General features: G+C 37.5%; 1 protein-coding gene and 1 long non-coding RNA gene across 3 annotated transcripts in view; one reads left to right on the plus strand and one right to left on the minus strand.

Moving 5' to 3' along the window:
* VEPH1 (ventricular zone expressed PH domain containing 1) overlaps nucleotides 1–20664 on the plus strand; it is a 240610-nt gene that overhangs the window by 183889 nt on the left and 36057 nt on the right. For both annotated transcript variants that reach the window (XM_025879871.2, XM_073898129.1), the window contains exon 11: nucleotides 1919–2053. In XM_025879871.2, coding sequence (XP_025735656.2) covers nucleotides 1919–2053 — 135 coding nt within the window. The remainder of the gene's footprint in view (nucleotides 1–1918; nucleotides 2054–20664) is intronic.
* Nucleotides 89–20213, minus strand: LOC141373724 (uncharacterized). The gene is made up of 3 exons (XR_012380007.1): nucleotides 20190–20213; nucleotides 881–957; nucleotides 89–312 (listed from the first exon to the last, which is right to left on the minus strand). It is a non-coding gene; the product is annotated as an uncharacterized lncRNA (long non-coding RNA).

The raw sequence follows: 20664 nt of genomic DNA on the forward strand, positions 1-20664 counted from the left end.
TTTAATGCTGAATAGATCATAATCATAAAATGGAGCTATAGTAATTAAGAAAAGAGACCGCTTAGATGTACCTTAGGAAAACCGCCTTTTCCTATAGGAAGTCTTTTTAAGAACACTTAATAATATCTCATAAAGAACAACTCACATTTTGATGTGAATCAAATTGTGAGTATAAAAACTAGCATTGATTTTTTTTTTCCTTTTCTTGAAGTGACCTTATTTTTCTTCTACTTTACTTGTTTTTCAGATAGTTTCCATCAGTGAGTTTGTATTTAGTTTCCTCATTGGCTTTGTTCTTTACTTGTCAGTTTTCTGAAAATAAACCAAAAAACTTGATTTATTGTTGTCCCTTCAGTCATATTTTATTGACTTAGTCTGATTCTTTTTCTCTTTAAGCAAAATCACCCAAAATCATCTGTTTATGATGCTTTTCTTCTTTGTTCATTTTACTATGTTTCCTTTCTTTTTCTACACCCTTGATATTGTGTAGTCTGGGTGAATCCTGACTTTGGGGTCAAGAAAAATCAACTCTTTGACTTGATCATTACAAACCCAGTACTAGCCTTGTATGCTGGGTCAGACTCTTTGCTTTAAGAAAGCAAAGTTAACACATTCATGGAATTCAAGTAACACAAAGTTAACACAAAGTTAACCGTCAACACACTCATGGAATTCTCAAATTCACAGATTCCAGTCTAACTGGTCCTCTTTGGAATGGTGATTAGTTAAATCCGGTCCTGTTCTTCTTTAAGTGAAAAATCATATGCTGTATAACTTTCTGATAATAATCAAGAAATTCCCAGATATGTCCACATTATGGGTGGTATAATCAATCTATCTGTTACTGGCTCTTGTCTTTTTTAATCTATGGACCACTTACTTGAGGTATAAGATCCTCCACATTTCCCCACTCAGCATAAAAAACAAGTTTATCTTGATGATAATAATTAGATTTTTCTGGAAAAAAATTATTAGTTTTCATTTACTAAATAGATACTTCATACACACAGACCACCTAAATTCTCATAAACTAATGCTTGGACAGTCATTGACACAAAAAATAAAATTTTGTAAGTCAATATTATTATTTTATCATACCTCACACATAAAGGATAATATGTATGGTATTATATGTATGTAAATAATATTTGATGCCCTATATTATGGTCTATGTTTTTATAAAATTGTTCCCTTGAATTAAAATACTTCTCACTTTATAGATATCATGTCACAATGTTTAAATGACTATTAAACCCATGATGGATTAATAAATATACAAACACAATTTAAATCTTCCTTTGAAAATTTTATTGTTGACTTGAATGAAATACATGTAAATGTGATTTTCTTTACATGAATAATCTTTTTATCCAAAACTAGAGTATTAGCTCTGGGAATAGTCACCTCTTACACATTTTAGGATTAAAAGTGTTTTTGTTTCCCCACCATCCATTCACACTGTAAATATTTGAGTTGTTGAATAGTGTACTCTTAGTTATTTAATTTCTAACCTTCATCATCTACTCTGTATAAACAGACTTGATATTTATACTCTAGTTTTAATTTTATACCATAATTCTCAGATATTTGAAAAAATAAATATGAATATATTAACCATTTTCCAATTAAGTACCATGCTTGGGAAATGATCGAGGTAAACATTACATTACAAAGGTTAGGCATATTTAAAGATCAATATCAACTGGCTTGAAATCCTATTCCATAATTTTACTTTTCCATTAAAAAAAATGAGAAGCCTAAAATGTATCATATGTTTGATCTTCAAGATAGATTTCTTTGTTATTTTATTTAAATTTAAACCTGGTTGAATTTCAACCCAAATAGTACCTTGTAGTTATCAAACAATATTGTTAGGACAAGAGATAATGTTATGGTTTTCTCATTATTGCCCTTTCAGAGCCTGTTTCCTGAGCCCCTATCCATACAAAGTCATTCTGTACAATTTCTCAGAGCTCTGTGGGATAAGACCCAGGCAGAGGGTGCTCACAGCTTTGAAACAGCCATGATGGAGTCCACGTTTCCACAGCAGAAAGTAAGTGTTTCTTTCCTTGGACATGTTATTTTAAACCAATATTCAAGATTGTCTTGAAACAGTTTGCCTTTTTCTTAACAGTTCAGTTTTTTTCTTTCTTCCTTTACCTTCTTTCATCATTATCAAAAAACATTGATTAATTAATGATTTTCATGTGGTAATCATTGAAAAGACAGAGTAATATTGGTAGATAGGATTATTGACTGTTATGACTATTAAATTAATATTTGTTAAATGGAACACAGGGTGCCAGATGGTGAGTCCCGGTTCAACAAAACACCACAAGAGAAACTTATTACAGGTCCTGGAGGAAGTACACAGCATACCTCTAGGGGCTACAGGAGGAGGTCAAAGCAAGGTGCAGGCAGAAAGAGAGGCTGGACCTGGGACTTATGCCTTTATTGCAGCTGTGGGTGGAGGGCTTTGGGAAGTTCCCAGGCTAAGGCCAGATCGGTCAATTCAAACCAAAAAGAGCAGTTTTCTGTAAGCCTTGCCAGAATCTATCTAAAGGGCACACCAGGAGAAGGCCCTCAGAAAGAGAGGAAACTGTTGATCACAAAAGCTATTAGAGGTGTCATATCAGGAGTGTGTGTTTGCTTGTGACTCTTCAGGGTGCTATCTAGGGCATGAGTGTGCACGAGGGGATTAGTGTCAGTTTAAGGCCTCTGCAGCCCACCTGGCCAAACAAAATGGATGCCGAGGCAATAATACTATGGAGTAGCTTAACCAAATTCTCAACAGTGTTGTTTGAGGCTCACAGATTGACATAACACAGCCCACTCAGAGACACACAAAAACTACACACAGGGTGTGTAATAGAAAACGTTTTAGAAAAACAGACCATGGACTCTAGGATTGAAAGGGAAAAAGCATCAGGAAATTGGGCTCCAGTTCCTTGGTGCCTTTCATTTCTTCCTTCCATACTTCCCTTCATCCCTTTGACCTCTGCAATTGCCACAAAGTAAAAAAATGAAAATAAGGTGGGCAGAAGAGAGAGAGCATGGTCAGGGTGAGATAGAGCTCTATTGAGACAGGCAAGTATGACTTGAAACAGCATTTTAGGGGTGTGGAAATAGGGGCAACACTCTCAGGACATAATTGAGAATTCCTGAGCAGACAGCAAACTGGGAAAGGACCAGAATATGGAACTGCACCCATTCACCAAATAGAGTGAAACTGGAAGTGTATCTACACTGACATGATCAGATTTGCATGAGAAAAGTCATAGGCCTGGGTATGGAGAAAACAATTCAAGTAAACCTGGCTGGAGATAGGAAGGCTACTTAGGAAGTATTACTAGAATCAGGTAGGAAATGAAGGTCTGAACTGAAGTTGGAAGTTGTAGGGAGAGGATGGATTAAAGAGCTATTAAAGAAGTAGAACCCACAGGACTTGGTTCTTGATAAAGAAAATGGAAGAATCAAGGATAACTCCAGGTGCATCATATGGCTGAGTGGATGATGACACCCTTCTGAAAAAGAGACCACAAAGGGAGCTGAGGTGGAGGAAGAAGATAAAGTATTTTGAGTCTGAGTTATCTGTGTAGATAATCAGGTGGTGATGGTGGCTGAAATGCCTGTGTGGACCTCAGGAAGAAGGCCATTATTGGAGACATGGATTTAGAAGTCATAAGGTAGCACTTGATGTCATGGCAATAGATCGGATCACTCAGGGATAATATGTATAATGAGAATAGAGAATGGTTATTGATCTCTCCTTAGTAAATATAACCAGCTTCTCTAAGCTCTTCCCATACTCAAAGATTCTGATTATTCTTATTTTGCCTTCAAGAAAGCCCAGTAATAATTATTGGATGCTTACTGGGCGAACCAGAGGTTCTGAGAGTAATGATCATGTTTTACTATTTTTACTATCCCCTGTTTTACTATTAGAAGGGGAACAAGCGTACCAATACTAAATAAATTCAAAGTACAGACAAGCAGCAAATTAATCATTATATCGTGAAACAACTCAATACCTCTTAAGTGTGAAAGGATTGGGTTAGCCCAGTGATGGGTATTAAGGAAGGCACATACAGCATGGAGCACTGGATGTTATATGAAAACAATGGATCGTGGATCACCACATCAAAAACTAATGATGTATTGTATGGTGACTAACATAACATAATAAAATAAAATTTAAAAAAAAAGAAAGAAAGGATTGTAAGAAGGATGACAAATGGGTGTGATTAATCAGAAATTTATTTAGAATGGTCTGAAGATGCATCCAACTATTGCATCACTATTTTTTGGCTTTGGTTTAAGAATTAGACTTGCAGTATTAAGAATAAAGGAAATGCCATAATTGCATCAATGTAAAGTAGAATGGATTTTTTTGCATATTTCACTCAAATTTTAAACTGTTGCATCATGTTTAAAGACAATGCCTCAAATTCTTATAAATTTTTCATGTGAACTGTATTTTAACTACAGGCAACTAGTAAATTAACACTTGGAAGGCTGCTTCAAGTCCTGAGAGATTTTTTTTTTTTAATTGGCAAACCAGTTTTGTGCATGCTCACAAATATACTTCTTCATATTTCTTCTATTTTGTATCAATAAATATTCCTCTAGGGAAAACTTAACTGCAAAATGGTTTTGAAATCTTTAGTTTTGTAAATTTATTCATAAGTAATAAAAAAACTCTCTGATATCTGGAATGTCCATTATGTAGCAAAGTTATCTGCCCAGGTATTTCTCAATCAAATTGATTTTCTTCTGTTTTTTTATGAAGTGTTCTGCCCACTAAATTCAAAATAGCTGTGAAAATAGTCCAAAGTCTGCTTTATTTTCCCCACATATGCCAGTATGCACGTACACCAGCAATTTGAAAGTGGTGTACATGTGTGTATCTGTTGCTGGAAATGAGTTAACACTGCAGCCAAGTTCATGTACACCAAAAAGGAATAAACTCCTAAGAAAATGCCTGAGTCTCTAGAATGTAATGCTCTGGAAGGTTTGTTGTTGTGATTGCCTTTTAACAGAGTCTTGGAATTTTAGAACTGAAAATCAACAGTAAGGTAGCTATTAAATTGCCACCCGCTTGGGGGCAGAAGTTACACCCTGTTTATCATTGCATTTGCAGGGTCACACGGTGCCTGGCATACACTGGACTCTCAATAAATAATGGGTACCAACTGAATAAATAAGTGAATCCTGTCATTGTCCAGATATTAAAATTAGAAGCAAAGGGACCTGTTGAAAGTCACACGGCTAGTCAGTGGCAGCAGTAGAACATGAGCACATGACATGGTGATATCACAGCTGTCATGGATGTTCCTGGTTCCTTTCTACTCTGGGCACATAAGAAGGTTACGTTTCCCTGCCTCTTGAAGTAAGGCTTGGCCATGTGACTTGCTTCATCCAATGAACTATGAGAAAGGATACATGTCCCTCCAGGCAGAAGCTTAACAACTATGTGATTCTCTGTTTTCCCTCTCTTCACCTACCATAGTGACTATAGAAGCAAATGTTGATTTTAAGTTGCCAGCACATGGGCACAGAATTCTGAGCCACCACACAGAGGACTGGTGCTCTGGAGAGCCACCCAGACCCACTACACACTTCCCATGAAGAAGAAACAATCTTTTGTTTTGTTAAAAACTAAGGTTTTGGTGTGATTAACATAACATAATAAAATAAAAATATTAACAAAATTAAAGAAAAAAAAAGAAACAACGCAACATGCCGAACAACACCCCCCCCAAAAAAAACCCAAATAACTAAGGTTTGGGTATTACAGCAGCATAACCTACTTATCTTGACTCATCCACCTACCAGAGTAGGTAAGCATGGCTCTATAGCCAGACATCCTGGGTTTAAAATGTGGCTCTGCCACTTTCCAGTTCTGAAGCCTTTGGCTCTGAACTTCAGTTTCTTTATCAATATAATGGCTATAATATCTGTTCCTACCTCATAGAGCTGTCTGAGGATTGAATAAGTTAATACATAGTTCTCAGAACAGTGGCTGCCATTGTGACTTCTCAGTAAAGGTTAGCTAATATTCTGATTTCTGGCCAACATTTCTCTCTCTCTCTTTCTTTCAAGAATAACGAAGACACTGTTTAGATAACTAACTCTGGGTGGATTAAAGGCCTACATGTGATCAATGAAATCTTATAATTAGAAGAAAATATGAAAAGTTGTCTTTATGACCTCAGGATAAGAATTTCTTAAGATATATAAGCAGAAATCATGAAAAAAATAAATATTTTTGACCACATAAATGTTTAAATTTCTGTATTGCAAAATGCACTATAACAAAGTTAAAAGATAAGCACAAGGTGTGAGAAGGCATTTGAAATATGTATAATTAACACAAAAATCTCCTAAATCAACAAGGAAGAGACAAACAACCCAAGACAAAGCTGGGCAAAGAATGCAAACAGAAAATTCACTGACCAGGAAACTCAAATGGCCTATAACATAAGAAAAGATGTGTAGTCACACTAAAAATCAGTGAAATAATTGATTTAAATATTTAAAATGATATGCCTTTTTACATGACTGGCAAGGATAAAGAATTGTGACAATACAAGTCTTGGCAAGGGGCACCTGGGTGGCTCAGTTGGTTAAGCGACTGCCTTTGGCTCAGGTCATGATCCTGGAGTCCCGGGATCAAGTCCTGCATAGGGCTCCCTGCTGAGCAGGGAGTCTGCTTCTCCCTCTGACCCTACCCCCTCTCATGCTCTCTCTATTTCATTCTCTCTCTCAAATAAATAAATAAAATCTTTTTAAAAAAAATACAAGTCTTGGCAAAGATGTGGAAAAGATGAGAATGTTCATATACTAAGATAAGAATATAAAAGTTTAACCTACTTAAAAAAGAAAAAAGTACTTAAGAAAAAATATATATAATCATTAATTAGATTCATAAATGACCACTAGCTGACAATTGAGGTGGGTGAGTAATTAGCTTTCCAGATTCTTAATTTCACTTAAAACTTATCAGAAAAATGCTTAAGCATTGTATCATAAATGCTTAATTTTTTTATCACAAAGAGGTTTTGTATTACAACATACAAAAATCTCCTGTCCTAAACAAAGTTTAAGACAAATTTTTCTTTATAACCTTAAGAAGAGCAATCTGGCAATAGCTGCTGGTATGATAAATTCCTGTACCCTATTATCTTGCGATTCCATTTCTAGGTAAAATTCTCACATACCTGAACCAGGAGACAAGTACAGATGTCAACTGAATATTATTTGCACCAAAATATCAGGAGCAATGCAAATGTTCATCAGTAGAGAAACAAAGAAAATGTTGTGGTATAATCATGCTACACAGACAGTGAAAATGAATTAATTAGACCTATATGTAATAACATGGAGTCAGTCTTGAAAACAGGAGATTAAGTTTTAATAAGCAAGTTGCAAAAGTATAACAAATAGTATGGTAACTTACATAAATTTTTATAACACTCTAAGCAGTATTATGAATGCTTATGGGTACATATACCTGGGGTAAATTTACAATACCATATTTGGAATCACACCAAAATTCCTGATAGTCTTGCCTCTGGATAACAAAGAAGTGGGTAAAGGAGAGGGAAATGTTACTGGAAAGGGAATTAAGGAGATCTCAATTTCATCTGTAACTTTGTTTTTTAAAAAATCAGAAGCAGGGATGCCTGCATGGCACAGTCAGTTAAGCACCCCACTCTTGGTTTCGGCTCAGGTCGTGATCTCAGAATGGTGAGATCGAGTCCCACATTGGGCTCAGCACTCAACATGGAGTCTGCTTGAGATTCTCTCTCCTTTTCCCTCTGCCCCTCATGCTTGTACTCTCTCTCTAAAATAAATAAATAAATCTTTTAAAAATCAAAAGCAAAATATCAGTATTTATTAATATGGCAAGCACATAGGTATTTGTTACATTATCCTTTGTATATGCTTTTCTTTCTTTTTAAAAAATTAATTAAACCTATAAGTAATATCTAAGAATAGAATGTTGATAGGTTCGACTATATAAAAATATAAAGCTTATAAAAAACAAAACCTGTCATGCCCAATAACTTAAAATGAAAATATGTGCAATAATTATGAAAGACAAAGCTTAATATCCTCAAAATACCATAAGTTCATGCTAATCAATGATCAATGGGCCAAGAACATAAGCAAATAACTCAAGGGAGACTCAGTTCACAAAAAGTATTCTGCTTCATTAATAGTCAAAGATGTAACAGTTGAAATTAAAATAACATTAACATTACCCTTTTTAATCCATTTTTAAAAAGAATAATCAGTTCTGGCTACAGCAAGGGAGTTTAGACACATTCACACATTTTTAGTTGGAGTGTAAATTATTTCAACACTTCTAAAAAACAATTTAGCCATGCAGGTCAAGAGTCTTAAAAATGTTCATATCCTTTAACACAGTGATTCCATTTCTAGGAATCTATTCTAAAGAAATAATCTGAAATGTGTACAAAACTTAAGATATGCACACCAAAAAATATTGTGGAGTTATTTATAACTAGCCTAAATGTCTCAAGATGGGAGAATGAAAGTATACACATACATACTTTCCATCCATATGGAAGAATATTGAGAAAACATGCAAAATCATGTTTATAAGAAATGTTTCGTGACATGTGAAACAATACTATGTCAAATGTCACATTGCAAGATACAAAATTATTTATATAAAGAGGATTATTTGGAAGATTCCATTAAAGCAACCAAATGGAGATATACTGAAATGTTAGCAATGGTTAGTTCTGGTTGATGGAATTAGCATTTTTGAAATTTTCTGTTGGAAGTATGGTTTCTTTTATAATCAAGGAATAACAGTTACAGAAGTACTACTTTTAGTTACATTGCTTTATGTAAGTAAATGTAAATGAGCAGTTTACTTAAAGAAAAATCCATTTTAAGTTCATCAATTTTCATTATAACATAAAGATTTTAGAAAAAGGGCAGAAAATCCATTAATTTACTTAGGAAATGAGGAGGATGGACTCTGGGAGCAACTAGAGATACCATTAATAATTTTATTCCAGTGCATGTGCTGCCCAGCCCTTCAGAGGGAGTGGCGCTCTGATTATCAGAGGAACAGACAGTTGACAAAGTTGATCCAGGATTGCTAAAGGACTGGAATTTGAGAGAGAAATCTCCTTTATTGACACACATGTTCCAGTTCCCAAAGCATGGAGAAATTCCATATGCCATAGAAATGAAGTCTCAAAACTGCCCATTATGGAAACAAAAAAAAAAAAATTAAATTTACTGCTGAAATAAAATGTATCCCATCTGGCTAACATTTGGAGATTTGTTTTCAGTCCTCATTGCTACAAACACACTTGACAGTTCCCAGGGTAATTGGCTGTAGTGTCAAAGCATAAATAAAACTGAAGCACCAATTCTGGGTATAACAAAAAGGAGACCTTCTGATGCTCCCCGAGACTTAGATTTAAAGTACTGAGTTGCAGTATTACTATGGTGCTCCAGGAAATAAATGTATAAGTAAGGAATGGGCTATTATATATAAAAGCTGTAACTATCCACATTCTTTTTTTAAAAAAAATTTATTTTATTTTATTATGTTATGTTAGTCACCATACAGTACATCATTAGTTTGTTTTTTTATTTTTATTTTTTTATTTTATTATGTTATGTTAATCACCATACATTACATCATTAGTTTTTGATGTAGTGTTCCATGATTCATTGTTTCATATAACACCCAGGGAAATTCAAATCAAAACCACATTGAAATAACACCTTACACCAGTTAAAATGGCAAAAATTGACAAGGCAAGAAACAACAAATGTTGGAGAGGTTGTGGAGAAAGGGGAACCTTCTTACACTGTTGGCGGGAAAGTAAGTTGGTACACCACTTTGGAAAACTATCCACATTCTTAAGAGAAATTTAAGTCTACATGTGTGATGTAAGTGACAAGTGATGTAGGTCAGCCTCCAGGGAGAGCAGGGTGAATCACGGTGTTGGAGAGAGAATAGTTTTGTTGAGCCCTCCCTTTCAGAGCAAGCTAGGTGAGAATGGGGTAAATGGGAATCAGTTTGTTGATTTCAAAAGCCTAGATTAGGGTGGGAACTTTCAGGCTGCAAGCTGAGAACCAGGAAAATCTGATTGGCACTATCAAAGAAGCAAAGGTGAGGTCAAGAGATAAAAAGAAGGTCTGAATAAAATCTAGTGATTAAGAGAGAAACTCCATGAGAATATCATTCATAGTAGGAAGCTGAAGGCAAAGGGGTTGAGAGGGCAGATTGAGGGTGGAATGTAGATGCAAATGTCTGGGACAACCCTGGCTCAGAGAGAGAGCTGGCTGGGAGAAGGGTAGACATTAAAATAGAGTCTGGGCTTTTAAATGAAAGAGGGACAGGTCTTCATGTAAGGAGGATGACATGAGCAGTAACATGGAGGAAACAACAACAAAAAATCACAGTGAAGTCCCGATGAATGGAACTGTAAGTTCATTCATTAAGTTACAAATACTTTTTGCGAATGCCTGCTTTATGCCAAGCTCTGTGCAGAGACCAAACATAAATAATCATGCTCTGCCCCAAGGAGACAAGCAATCTGCAAGTAAAGAAATGCACAATGCCACACTGAAAGATACTGTAAAAAAATAAAATGCCTAGAGGAAGAGATGAAGAACAGCAGTGTTTGTTGGGTGGTCAGGACCTTCTCTGACCTGGTGTCAGATGAGTTTTCCTAGCAAAGAGAAAAATTTGCACAAAGGTCTTGAGACCATATAACAAAAACAAAAATAACAGATAAATTTAAAAAAAAAAAAAAGGAAGACTGAGAAGAGAAAGACAAAACTTTGGTGCATTAGAGCATTCTCCTCCAAATTTAAATCACACATCCCATCAGAAAAAAAATTTGAGCAAGCACCGCCCATGTTTATATTTATTTACTTATAAATAATATGTATTATTACACTCATCATTTTTATTATAAAAATATTCAAAAATAAAAACCTTAAAGGATGGGATGAAAAGTAAACAAAAAGTGAGAGTTCTAATATTTTCTTCCTCCTACAACACTGGGCACGCCCACCCCAGGAATGAACTCTCTCCCCTTCCACATTGTTCCAAGAAGTAGAAGAATCAGGGTGGAGCCCAGTGAACCAAAGGGAGAGTTGGTCTGGGGTAATTTACCTCTGCTTTGTAAGCCATGGCAAGGAACTTAGATTTTCTTGCAGTCTATGGGAGGTCACTGAAGAGTTTTGAGCAGCAGACATTATTACCCAGCCTATTTTGAAATGATCGCTCAGTACACTATGTGGAGGCTAGATTAGAAAGGGGCAAAAGTGGAATCGGAAAGAACATGAAGACTATTGCTCAACCAGATGAGAGAAGAAGATAGTTTGAGTTGGAATAGTCCTGGTAGGGATAGAAATGAATGACACATTCAATGTAAATTTTGGAGGTAAAAGGGACATAGCAAGCTAATGGGAGAGTGTAAGGATGAGGGAGACTTTTGAATACCTTAAATTTTAAAATGTCTGTGAGATGTCCCAGTGTAATTGTCTAGTAGGCAAATTTGTGGTTTAGGCCACAGATGAGGCCACTCTTGGCACAGAGGTGGCGAAAACCATGGGAAGATTAAAGCAATCTGAGAAGACAATCTAGAGAGTCAAAGGACCTAGTATAGGATTGAGTCCAGAGAGCAGCCAGAAGACAAAAGGAACCCAGAAAGTATAGAGATCACACATCTCAAGAGAGTCCAAGAAAGAGAGAGAATGGAAGTGGATGGGATCTGGCAGCCAGGTCAAGGCAGCAAAGTACAGAAAAGTGCCCATCCAATTGGGCAACTTGGAAAAGGCAGTTTTAGTGGTGTTTTAAAGGTGAGGTTCAAAATGGAGTAGGTGAGGAAATGAGGAGAGAATGAGGAAGGAGACAGCATCTGTAGAGAGCTGTTGCAGAGGTTGGTGCTGAATGGGTTCGTCATGGAGGAAGTATGGAGATGCTTTAGAATGGGAGCCCCCAGCGCATGTTTTCAAGTGTTGGGATGACACAACAGAGAGGGTGAGGATGGTGAACAGATGAGAAAAAGCGATTGCACACAGACCCAGATCAAGAAGTAGAGTTGGTGGGGGGAAAGATGAATGAGTTCTGTTTCATGGCTTTTCATCTTTTTCAGTGAAGTAAGAGGTGAGGCCATCAGCTGAAAGTGTGATGGGGTGGGGGGAGGGATAGAATGTAGGAGGTTTGAGGAAAGAAAGTCTAAAATGAAATTCTTAGACAAAGGAACTATGTACTTACTAGAGAAATATAGCAGGACTGTCAGGCAATGAGAAACATCCATTTGGGATCCGAGATAACAGACTTAAAGCGGAAATATGATTTCTCCGGTAGTGATCAGCTGTTTAGGTGTTATGATGGAATTCATCCAAGCCTGAGCTTTTGTCTTTTGGTTGGGTGGTAATTAAATTGTGGAATATTTCAAGGTAGGGGAGATCTGTGTTTGAGAAGGTAGAGGGTCAAGGTGCAGACCAAAAGAAAAGACTTGAAAGACCAAAAGAAAACATAGGAAACCTAATTTGAGAAACAGAAAGATAGTCTTTAGAGCCCAGGAAGAAAAAGTTATTTTCTGAATGAAGAAGAGGATGGATTTGTGTTGAGCTTCTCTTCACAAGAACCCTCAGCTGCTCTTCTCAGCCCCAACCCATGCTCTACTACTCACCTTGGAAACAAGGACACAAGCTCATTCATCATGCTGCTGACCAAGGCTAAAGCAGACAGCCGGTGGCCACCAGGCAAGATGAGGCTGGCCGTGACTGTGGCTGAGGGTGTACCCTGCTGCGCGTTTGAGATTTGTGATGCTATGGAGCACCAGAGAGTGTTAGCTTCAGCACAAGATGAACTTTTATCATAGATATGTGCTATCAGTGGACCTGCACTCCCCCACATTATAGTTCATCAGGGACTAATGTGATTAACATAAGAGGACAGGCTCCGAGGTGGAAAGAGTCCTTGAGAACAGACACATCCTCTGGAGACTTGTACAAGCAGGACTCATTGATGCCGTAGGATCAGAGAGTTTAGAAGTCCAGCCAGATTCTCAACTTTGCCTCCCTAAATACTGTCTCTACCTTCATTCAGATTCTTTTTTTCCCCTTAACAGCTATACGTTTTAACAATCTGGAGGACCCCTCATTTAAACAATTCCATACACACAACTCATACTAAGTGATTGCATATGACTTTACAAACACAATGAACCTAAGTGACTATTTGATTCACTGTTTAAAAACTAGAAAATTGTTATCCTTACACTTGGCTAATTAATACACACTATTAGTATCTCCCTAACAACCAGCCACACATATTATACTTATGTTGTACATAAACTTTTTTTAAAGAAATTAAAATTGGCAGAAGAAATATTTTCTCGGCTTAGTTTAAAACCAGGTTGATCACGTGTATTGTATTTCCTTCGTTTTTCACAAGCCAGACTGTCCTATAATGAAGCATGTCAATTTTACTACTGTAGTGAACATTCCTTCACAGTCAGCCAGGTGTTCTGCATCAGTCAAGGAAATTAAAAAAAAAAAAAAAACTTTAGAAAATAGTTAACAAAATAACTCTATTCCTGGGGGAACAGAGGTACATAGCTCCTCCAAAATGTCTATTCCAATCCAATAGTGGTTTGGGTTCTTTTCTGAAATGATCAGTGCATGAGTAAAATAGTATACTTTTTCCCCTCAGTGCTATAAGGGATATTGTGTGAATGCCTACAAACCCTGGACACTAAACTATTAGAATAAATAGCACTTTATTTCTTTTTTTTTAAAGACTTTATTTTTATTTATTTATGAGAGAGAGAGAGCACAAGAAGGGGAGCAGCAGGCAGAGGGAGAAGCAGGCTCCCCACTGATCAGGGAGCCAGATTCGGGGCTTGATCCCAGGACTCCAGGATCATGACCTGAGGCAAAGGCAGATGCTTAACCAACTGAGCCACCCAGACGCCCCTAAATAGCACTTTATTTCAAGAAAAGTGGAAGTGTGGTAGTTAGAAGCTCAGGCTCTGGGTTTGAATGCTGACCAGCACTATTGGTTCTTTGATTTAAGTCCTCCATGCTTCCTCTTCCTTGCCTGTGAAGTGCAGGATACACTTCACAAGGATGTTGGGAGATGTAGAACACATAATACATGTAAAATCCTTGGACCAGCAATTGGCACACCGTTAAGAGCTCAATCAGTGGTAACTAGTATCATTTTATTGTACTTCCTCTGCAAGACCCCTTCAACAAAGTGAATGACAAAGGTGTCATCTTTTGAGAATGAGATCGATTTTCACAATAGCCAAAAAAACTTATGTAGGCCAAGGTCTATTATAAAAGGAGACGACTCAAACTGAATCATAGTTAAAAGCCAGGTTTCACTAAAGTAATGAAACTTTTTCATATGTGGCTCATGAATATACTCTACAAGACAGTTCTGGGAGAGACTTCTAAAAATGTTTTGAGCAGAGATTGTGTTACTAAAGTGTGAGTTGTCATCCAAGTTTAACACTCATTTCAAATATAGATTCTGGTTTTTTTAATCTAAAAAATCATAGCAATTTAGACATTTCAATACTAGACATATCAAGAAAGAGCACAGTCAGTGGCACTATTTGCTTTTTTTAAAGATCCTGTATGTTGCATGTAGATTAGCAAACTTTTGATTCTGGGGACACATTACCAAATTACTCTCTTTCCTTTAGGGATTATGGAGTAAACTTTATTTTTTTTTAATTCAGTATACAAACATTTCCTAAAGTCTACTTATTTTCAATACAGTATTGCATTGTTCTACTATCTTCATTACAATTTGGGGTTCCTATTGAAGACCATTCTGAGAGGAAGGGGCCTTTTTTAAAAAAATCTTTTGCTAAATACGGTCAACAGAATCATCTGATGCCTCATTCCAGGGTCTGATAATTCCTTCTGTAGTCTCCCTTGTAACCAACTCAAATTGTTCATGCTGAGTGTAAGCCCCTTTCTTCATGATCTTTTACCAGAGTTGATGAGAAGCATTAGAACACCAGGCTCTAGGGCGCCTGGGTGGCTCAGTCGTTAAGCGTCTGCCTTCAGCTCAGGTCATGATCCCAGGCTCCTGGGATCGAGTCCCACATCAGGCTCCCTGCTCAGCGGGAAGCCTGCTTCTCCCTCTCCCACTCCCCCTGCTTGTGTTCCTGCTCTCGCTGTGTCTCTCTGTCAAATAAATAAAAAAACAAAATCTTAAAAAAAAAAAAAAAAAAAAAAAAGAACACCAGGCTCTAGGGCTGCAGAGTAGTTCCCAGACCTTAGCACATGCAAGAGTCCCAGGAGACCTTGTTTAAATGCACATTCCTGGGACCTCTGTGGATTTTGCAAATGGTAATCTTGGGGGTGGGCCTGTGACTCCGACACAAGGATCCAGGTTACGGTGAGGCAGGAGGTCCCACTGAGTACTCTTATGGAAATACTGAAAGAGAGGCAAAGGCAACTGGAATCCACTTGATTTGACTTGAGTCACATCTCTACCACCAACATGTTCTGGGAATCTAGGCAAGTTGGTTAACCTCACTGAAACTTAACTTCTTCATCTGTAAAGTAGGAACAGATCCACCTGCCTGACAATGTTGCTAGGAAGGCAGTACAAGCTGATTCATTTCATTAAATACCAGGAAGAGCTGCTGGTGCAGTGAGTGCCCCATAAACAGCAACTATAAAACCATTGCTTCATAAACTTTGAGGCTGTGGTGAAATCACCTGTTTGGTTTTCTCTTTTTGAGATTTGTAACAATTTAGTTATCTTTATGGCCCTGCTCTGAATTTTTTCCATTTTCACCTACTTCGTAAGAACTGAAAGCTGTGGCCTCTGTCTGATCAGGGCCCAGGCACCTCATTAAAGGCCTATATTTGTGTCTAATCATTCCCTAAATGGGCACATCTTGTTGCACCCTTTAATTTCAGCATCTTGTTAGCGTGTTCCATTTGCCCACCTTGTTATTTCCCATCCCCTCAACAATGTCCCTTTTTTTTTTTTGCTCTTCCTTTCAGTGCTCACATCTTCTTATGCCCATTTCTTTATTCATGGTAGTAAATCCTTCCTTTTATGCTTGTCATGATTCCTTCCTTTCTGTATAGCTCATTACATCCCTCCATCTGTGAACCTCATTATGCCATCCCGTTTTTATCTCGTTACATCCTCATCGTGCACATATTATTAGCTCCTCCATTCATGCGCAGCACTGCATTCTTTCTCTCTGCTTCTTATCACAACCTGCCCTTTCCACCCTTCCCATTTAATGCTTCCATTTATAAATCACATTACATTCCCCCCAAACGCTTTTATCATTACAGCCATCCATTTATGCATCTCATTACACTATTGCCCATGCACATCTCTATGTGCATTTCTATTTGTACATCTCATTACGGCCCCATCAAACATGCACATGGCATTACTCCCCTTTCAAGTGTTCACGTTGCATTACATCCTTCTATGTTTGCATCTTATTACATCCAATATTCCGAGGTTTGACAACAAACAAAGATAAGTATGTTACTTGCTTTTAGAAAACAAAATCTGTTTCTCAGGCATCTAACATCAGTGTTTCTTAAACAAGTCTTTCATTTTGGAAAGATTTACATATTTATCTAGCTAAGAGACCAAAAACCCTATATTTTATGTGCAAAAAAAACTTACCTCGTTTTATTCAACTCGTCATCGTTATTACTACTTTGTATTACTTCTCTACAATGTATAAAGTGGTGCGATTATCCATGAATTTATTTGCAGTGGCAAGTCTCTGCAGGAGACGGCTTAGGAATCACAGTCATTTTACAGATTGAGAAGTGCATTGAAAGCACCAAGAACTTAAGTTATTTCCCAAGAACTGCTAGTGAATGGCAGTGGTAGGGCTCAAACTCTCATCTTCTGGTCCCAAAACCTACTTTCTTTCTGCCATATCACTCTCCAGCAAAGCAAAACAAAACAAAAAACACCCTTATTTCTAAGTATCACTTGCATCATTTAAGCCATTCCATAACACTTCCCTAGGACAGAAGTTGGGGTTAGCATGCTTTATGTTTGCTTTGTTTTGTTAACAAAACAATGTAATATCAACACTTTGAAATCACTTTGCATTTCCTGTTTATCTCTTTATCTCTGAGTTGGAAGAGCTAGATTAAAAGAAACTTTAATGTGGAGCCTCTCCCCCAACAAGAATAAATGCACATAGAATAAAATGCAAAAATCAGGAGAAAGAGATGGTCCTTTACTGATCTTCACCACCAAGGCCAGCCTCACACAGGCAAAATAATAGGGACTTCCCTATAAGGGAATTGAGGGGAACCAAGGAAGCCCCCCCGCCATACGCAGAACCTTTCTTCCTTACAGACCCTAACCCTGGCCAGTCTCTGCTTCATTGAACTGTGTCCTCTGCCTCACTTTTATTTTTTATTAAACTATGAAATAGCTCATAGATTCAGAAAAGTGCCGAAAGATGATGCCCATTGCCACCACAAGATAGAAGAGATGTTTACATTGCTTCCATGTTTACTTCAAATATCCCCCTTGACAAAAAGAAAGAAACTGTTGCAAATAGTCTCTTGAGGTTGGTGTGTATTATTTCCATGGATATTTTGGTACTATTGTTTTAAACTTTTATATATGTGTTGTCATATTGCACATATCTTTTGCAGTATCCTTTCTCTGTTTACCATGATGTTTTAAAAATATATCTGTTGCGCCTGGGTGGCTCAGTTGGTTAAGCGACTGCCTTCGGCTTAGGTCATGATCTTGGAGTCCCGGGATTGAGTACCGCACGGGGCTCCCTGCTCGGCAGGGAGTCTGCTTCTCCCTCTGACCCTATCCCCTCTCATGTGCTCTCTCTCTCTCAAATAAATAAATAAAATCTTAAAAAAATTTATGAACAAACAATGAATCATGGAACACTGCACCAAAAACTAATGATGTAATATATGGTGATTAACATAACAATAAAAAATTAAAAAAAAATAAAAATATATCTGTTCACACATGTGGAGCTAGCTCATTCATTTTAGTATCTATAAGGTTTTCCATTATGTAAGTAGGCCAGAGTTTACTTTATCCATTTCTCTATGAGGGATAATTCAACATCACATCTACCTTGATCTCTTATTACTTCATCAGTGCTTAATGCTATGCTCTGCCCTTTAAATAACTAAGTGGAGACATTTGAAATTCCCACATCATGGAAAGCAATGCCTTCTCCATACATCCATGGCAGAGTCAGTTATAACCTCTTTGTAACCGCTCCAAGTAGTCAACACACCAACAAAATGATAGTTCTTAAATAAAACTAGACCCTGGCCAAATTTTGATATGTACTAGTGTACTAAAATAATTGTACCTAAAAAGAGTGGTCTGATTCCCAGAACCTGGAATGCTTCTTATGATAGCAAAAGGCAATAAAGATGAAGAAAAATGCAATGTTTGCCACAGAAATGTGGTTGATTTTCCCCCTGGTTTAAGAGGCAATGGTTTATGGTTTAGTCACAGGAGCCTACTGCTAGTCCCCGATGCAATCAGACCAATATGACTGTGGTCACCAAAAGCATGGCCTAGTTTAGATATAAGAAAAGACTGTTAGATAGTAATCCTTCCAGAAGTTTCAGAGCCCAGAAAGGCCTTCCATTGTGATGCAGGAAAGGAATTCTTCATACTTTGCTGGTGGGAATGTAAATTGGATCATTGAGGAAAGCAATTTAATAGAGCTTAGTGAAGTTAGGGATATGAATAATGTTAAATTTTTAATGTCTCATGCAGAGCAGATGACTTACAGCAAATAACCTCACCAACTCCCCTTTGCCTCGGTTATTAACCCTGGGACACACAATGAGAGCCCGGTGTCATCCTACACATACTAGGGTCTGTACTGTAGGTAAAAGAACCCTGAGAATATGGATCTGGATATTTATATAGGGGAGGGCCAGCACCCCCACTCATCTGAGAGAAGGGGAGAAAAAATTTTGTTCATTGGGAAGGATTCTTGGTTCTTCTATCTTGTGAGATATAAATAAATCTCTCCAAAGGGAGAATATGATGAGTGTCTCCAGCTTGACAGCTTAAAGATGTCTCTAAATCCTGGGTCTCATCCCCACCTTGAGCTGTAAACACATACTTCTGGGAAGATAAATCTCTCTAGATGGTTTCTTACTTTCTAATTAGTCATAAATTAACTTCTCATGCTTATTCTTTTAGCCCAAGTCCAAGTTTTAGTAAAATTTGTTCAGAAAGCCTATGCAGAAACATAAAAAAATCATTTCTCTACAGTCTTAAACATACCCTATGATCCAGCAATTCCACTTCTGAATGATTATCCTAGAAAAATTCTTACTCACATCACAAGGGGCTATGTATGAGGATATTCATTGTTGCATGATTTACGTAAGTGCAAAGATGGGGGCTGGGGGGACGGTTAAGTAAAATGTGGGGGTGGCGGCTGTGCACTGTGAAATCACTCTATAGCAGTGATGGCAACAAACTAAGTACACATACGATGCCATGTGCAAAGCTTAAGAGACACAAGCGAGAAATAGAATGTGGTCCATGACAGAAAATCATTTATGAAAATGAAAAATACACTAAACATTGCTCCAGATTTTTCAAGAATCCAGACATGTTCAAAGAAATAGAGCAAACCGAAAAGAATGAGAACTTACGTAAAGGAGAGGTGGGAGGAGCATCTGGGAATGAGAGTGTTATCAGGGATAACCGGGGAAAAATAAGAGAAGGACCTCACCCCCAACCCCCAACCAAATAACCTACGTGGCTGAAGAGTATGGTTATCTCACTAATTGATTTCCAGAGGAGAAAAAGAAAGCCCCTTCACTGAGCGTGTTCCCTATCAGCAACCAATGTGGTCTAGTACCATGTGGTAGCACAGTAGTACCCCACCCTGCTTTATACTGGGGGATACGTTCCAAGACCCCCAGTGGATGCCCTAAACCATGGAGAGTACTGAACCCAATATAGACTAGGCTTTTTTCCTATACACACACACCTATGATAAGGGTTAATTTATAAATTAGTCATAGAAAGAGATTAACAATAATAACTAATCATGAAATAGAATAATATAATGATGTACTATAATAAAACTTATATGATTGAGGTCTCTCAGAATATCTTATCAAACTGGACTCACCATTCTTCTTGTGATGATGTGAAGTCATAAAGGGCCTTGTGATGATATGAAGTCATAAAGGGCCTAGTGATGAGACGAAGTGAAGTGAAGGACGCACACAGTGTGATGGAATAGCATTGGGCTACAACTGACCCTCTGATGATGCATCAGGAGGAGGATCATCTGTTTCCAGACTGGGGTTGACAGTGGGGAACTGAAGTTGTGCAGAGTGGAACCACAGATAAGGGGGGACTACTGGACATTGTGGTGTGAGATGCTCAGTACACAGTTGTCATATGCAGGTGGCAACCATCAGTTAGGGGGAAAAAAAACACTGCAATTCTTTGCTTTCCAATATGAAAGGAGATCCCAGGTGAATGCTGGCTGTCATGCCAACAGTTCCAGTGATTACAATTTACTGCTGCCACCACTGTAGAAATGTCAAATTTTCTTGAGATTTTTGAACACTGGTAATCTTTTGCCTTTGCTTCCACTC

The sequence above is a fragment of the Callorhinus ursinus genome, unplaced genomic scaffold (assembly GCF_003265705.2).
Source record: "Callorhinus ursinus isolate GAN/ISIS: 27379988/994484 unplaced genomic scaffold, GSC_fseal_2.0 scaffold1, whole genome shotgun sequence".
NCBI lineage: Eukaryota > Metazoa > Chordata > Mammalia > Carnivora > Otariidae > Callorhinus > Callorhinus ursinus.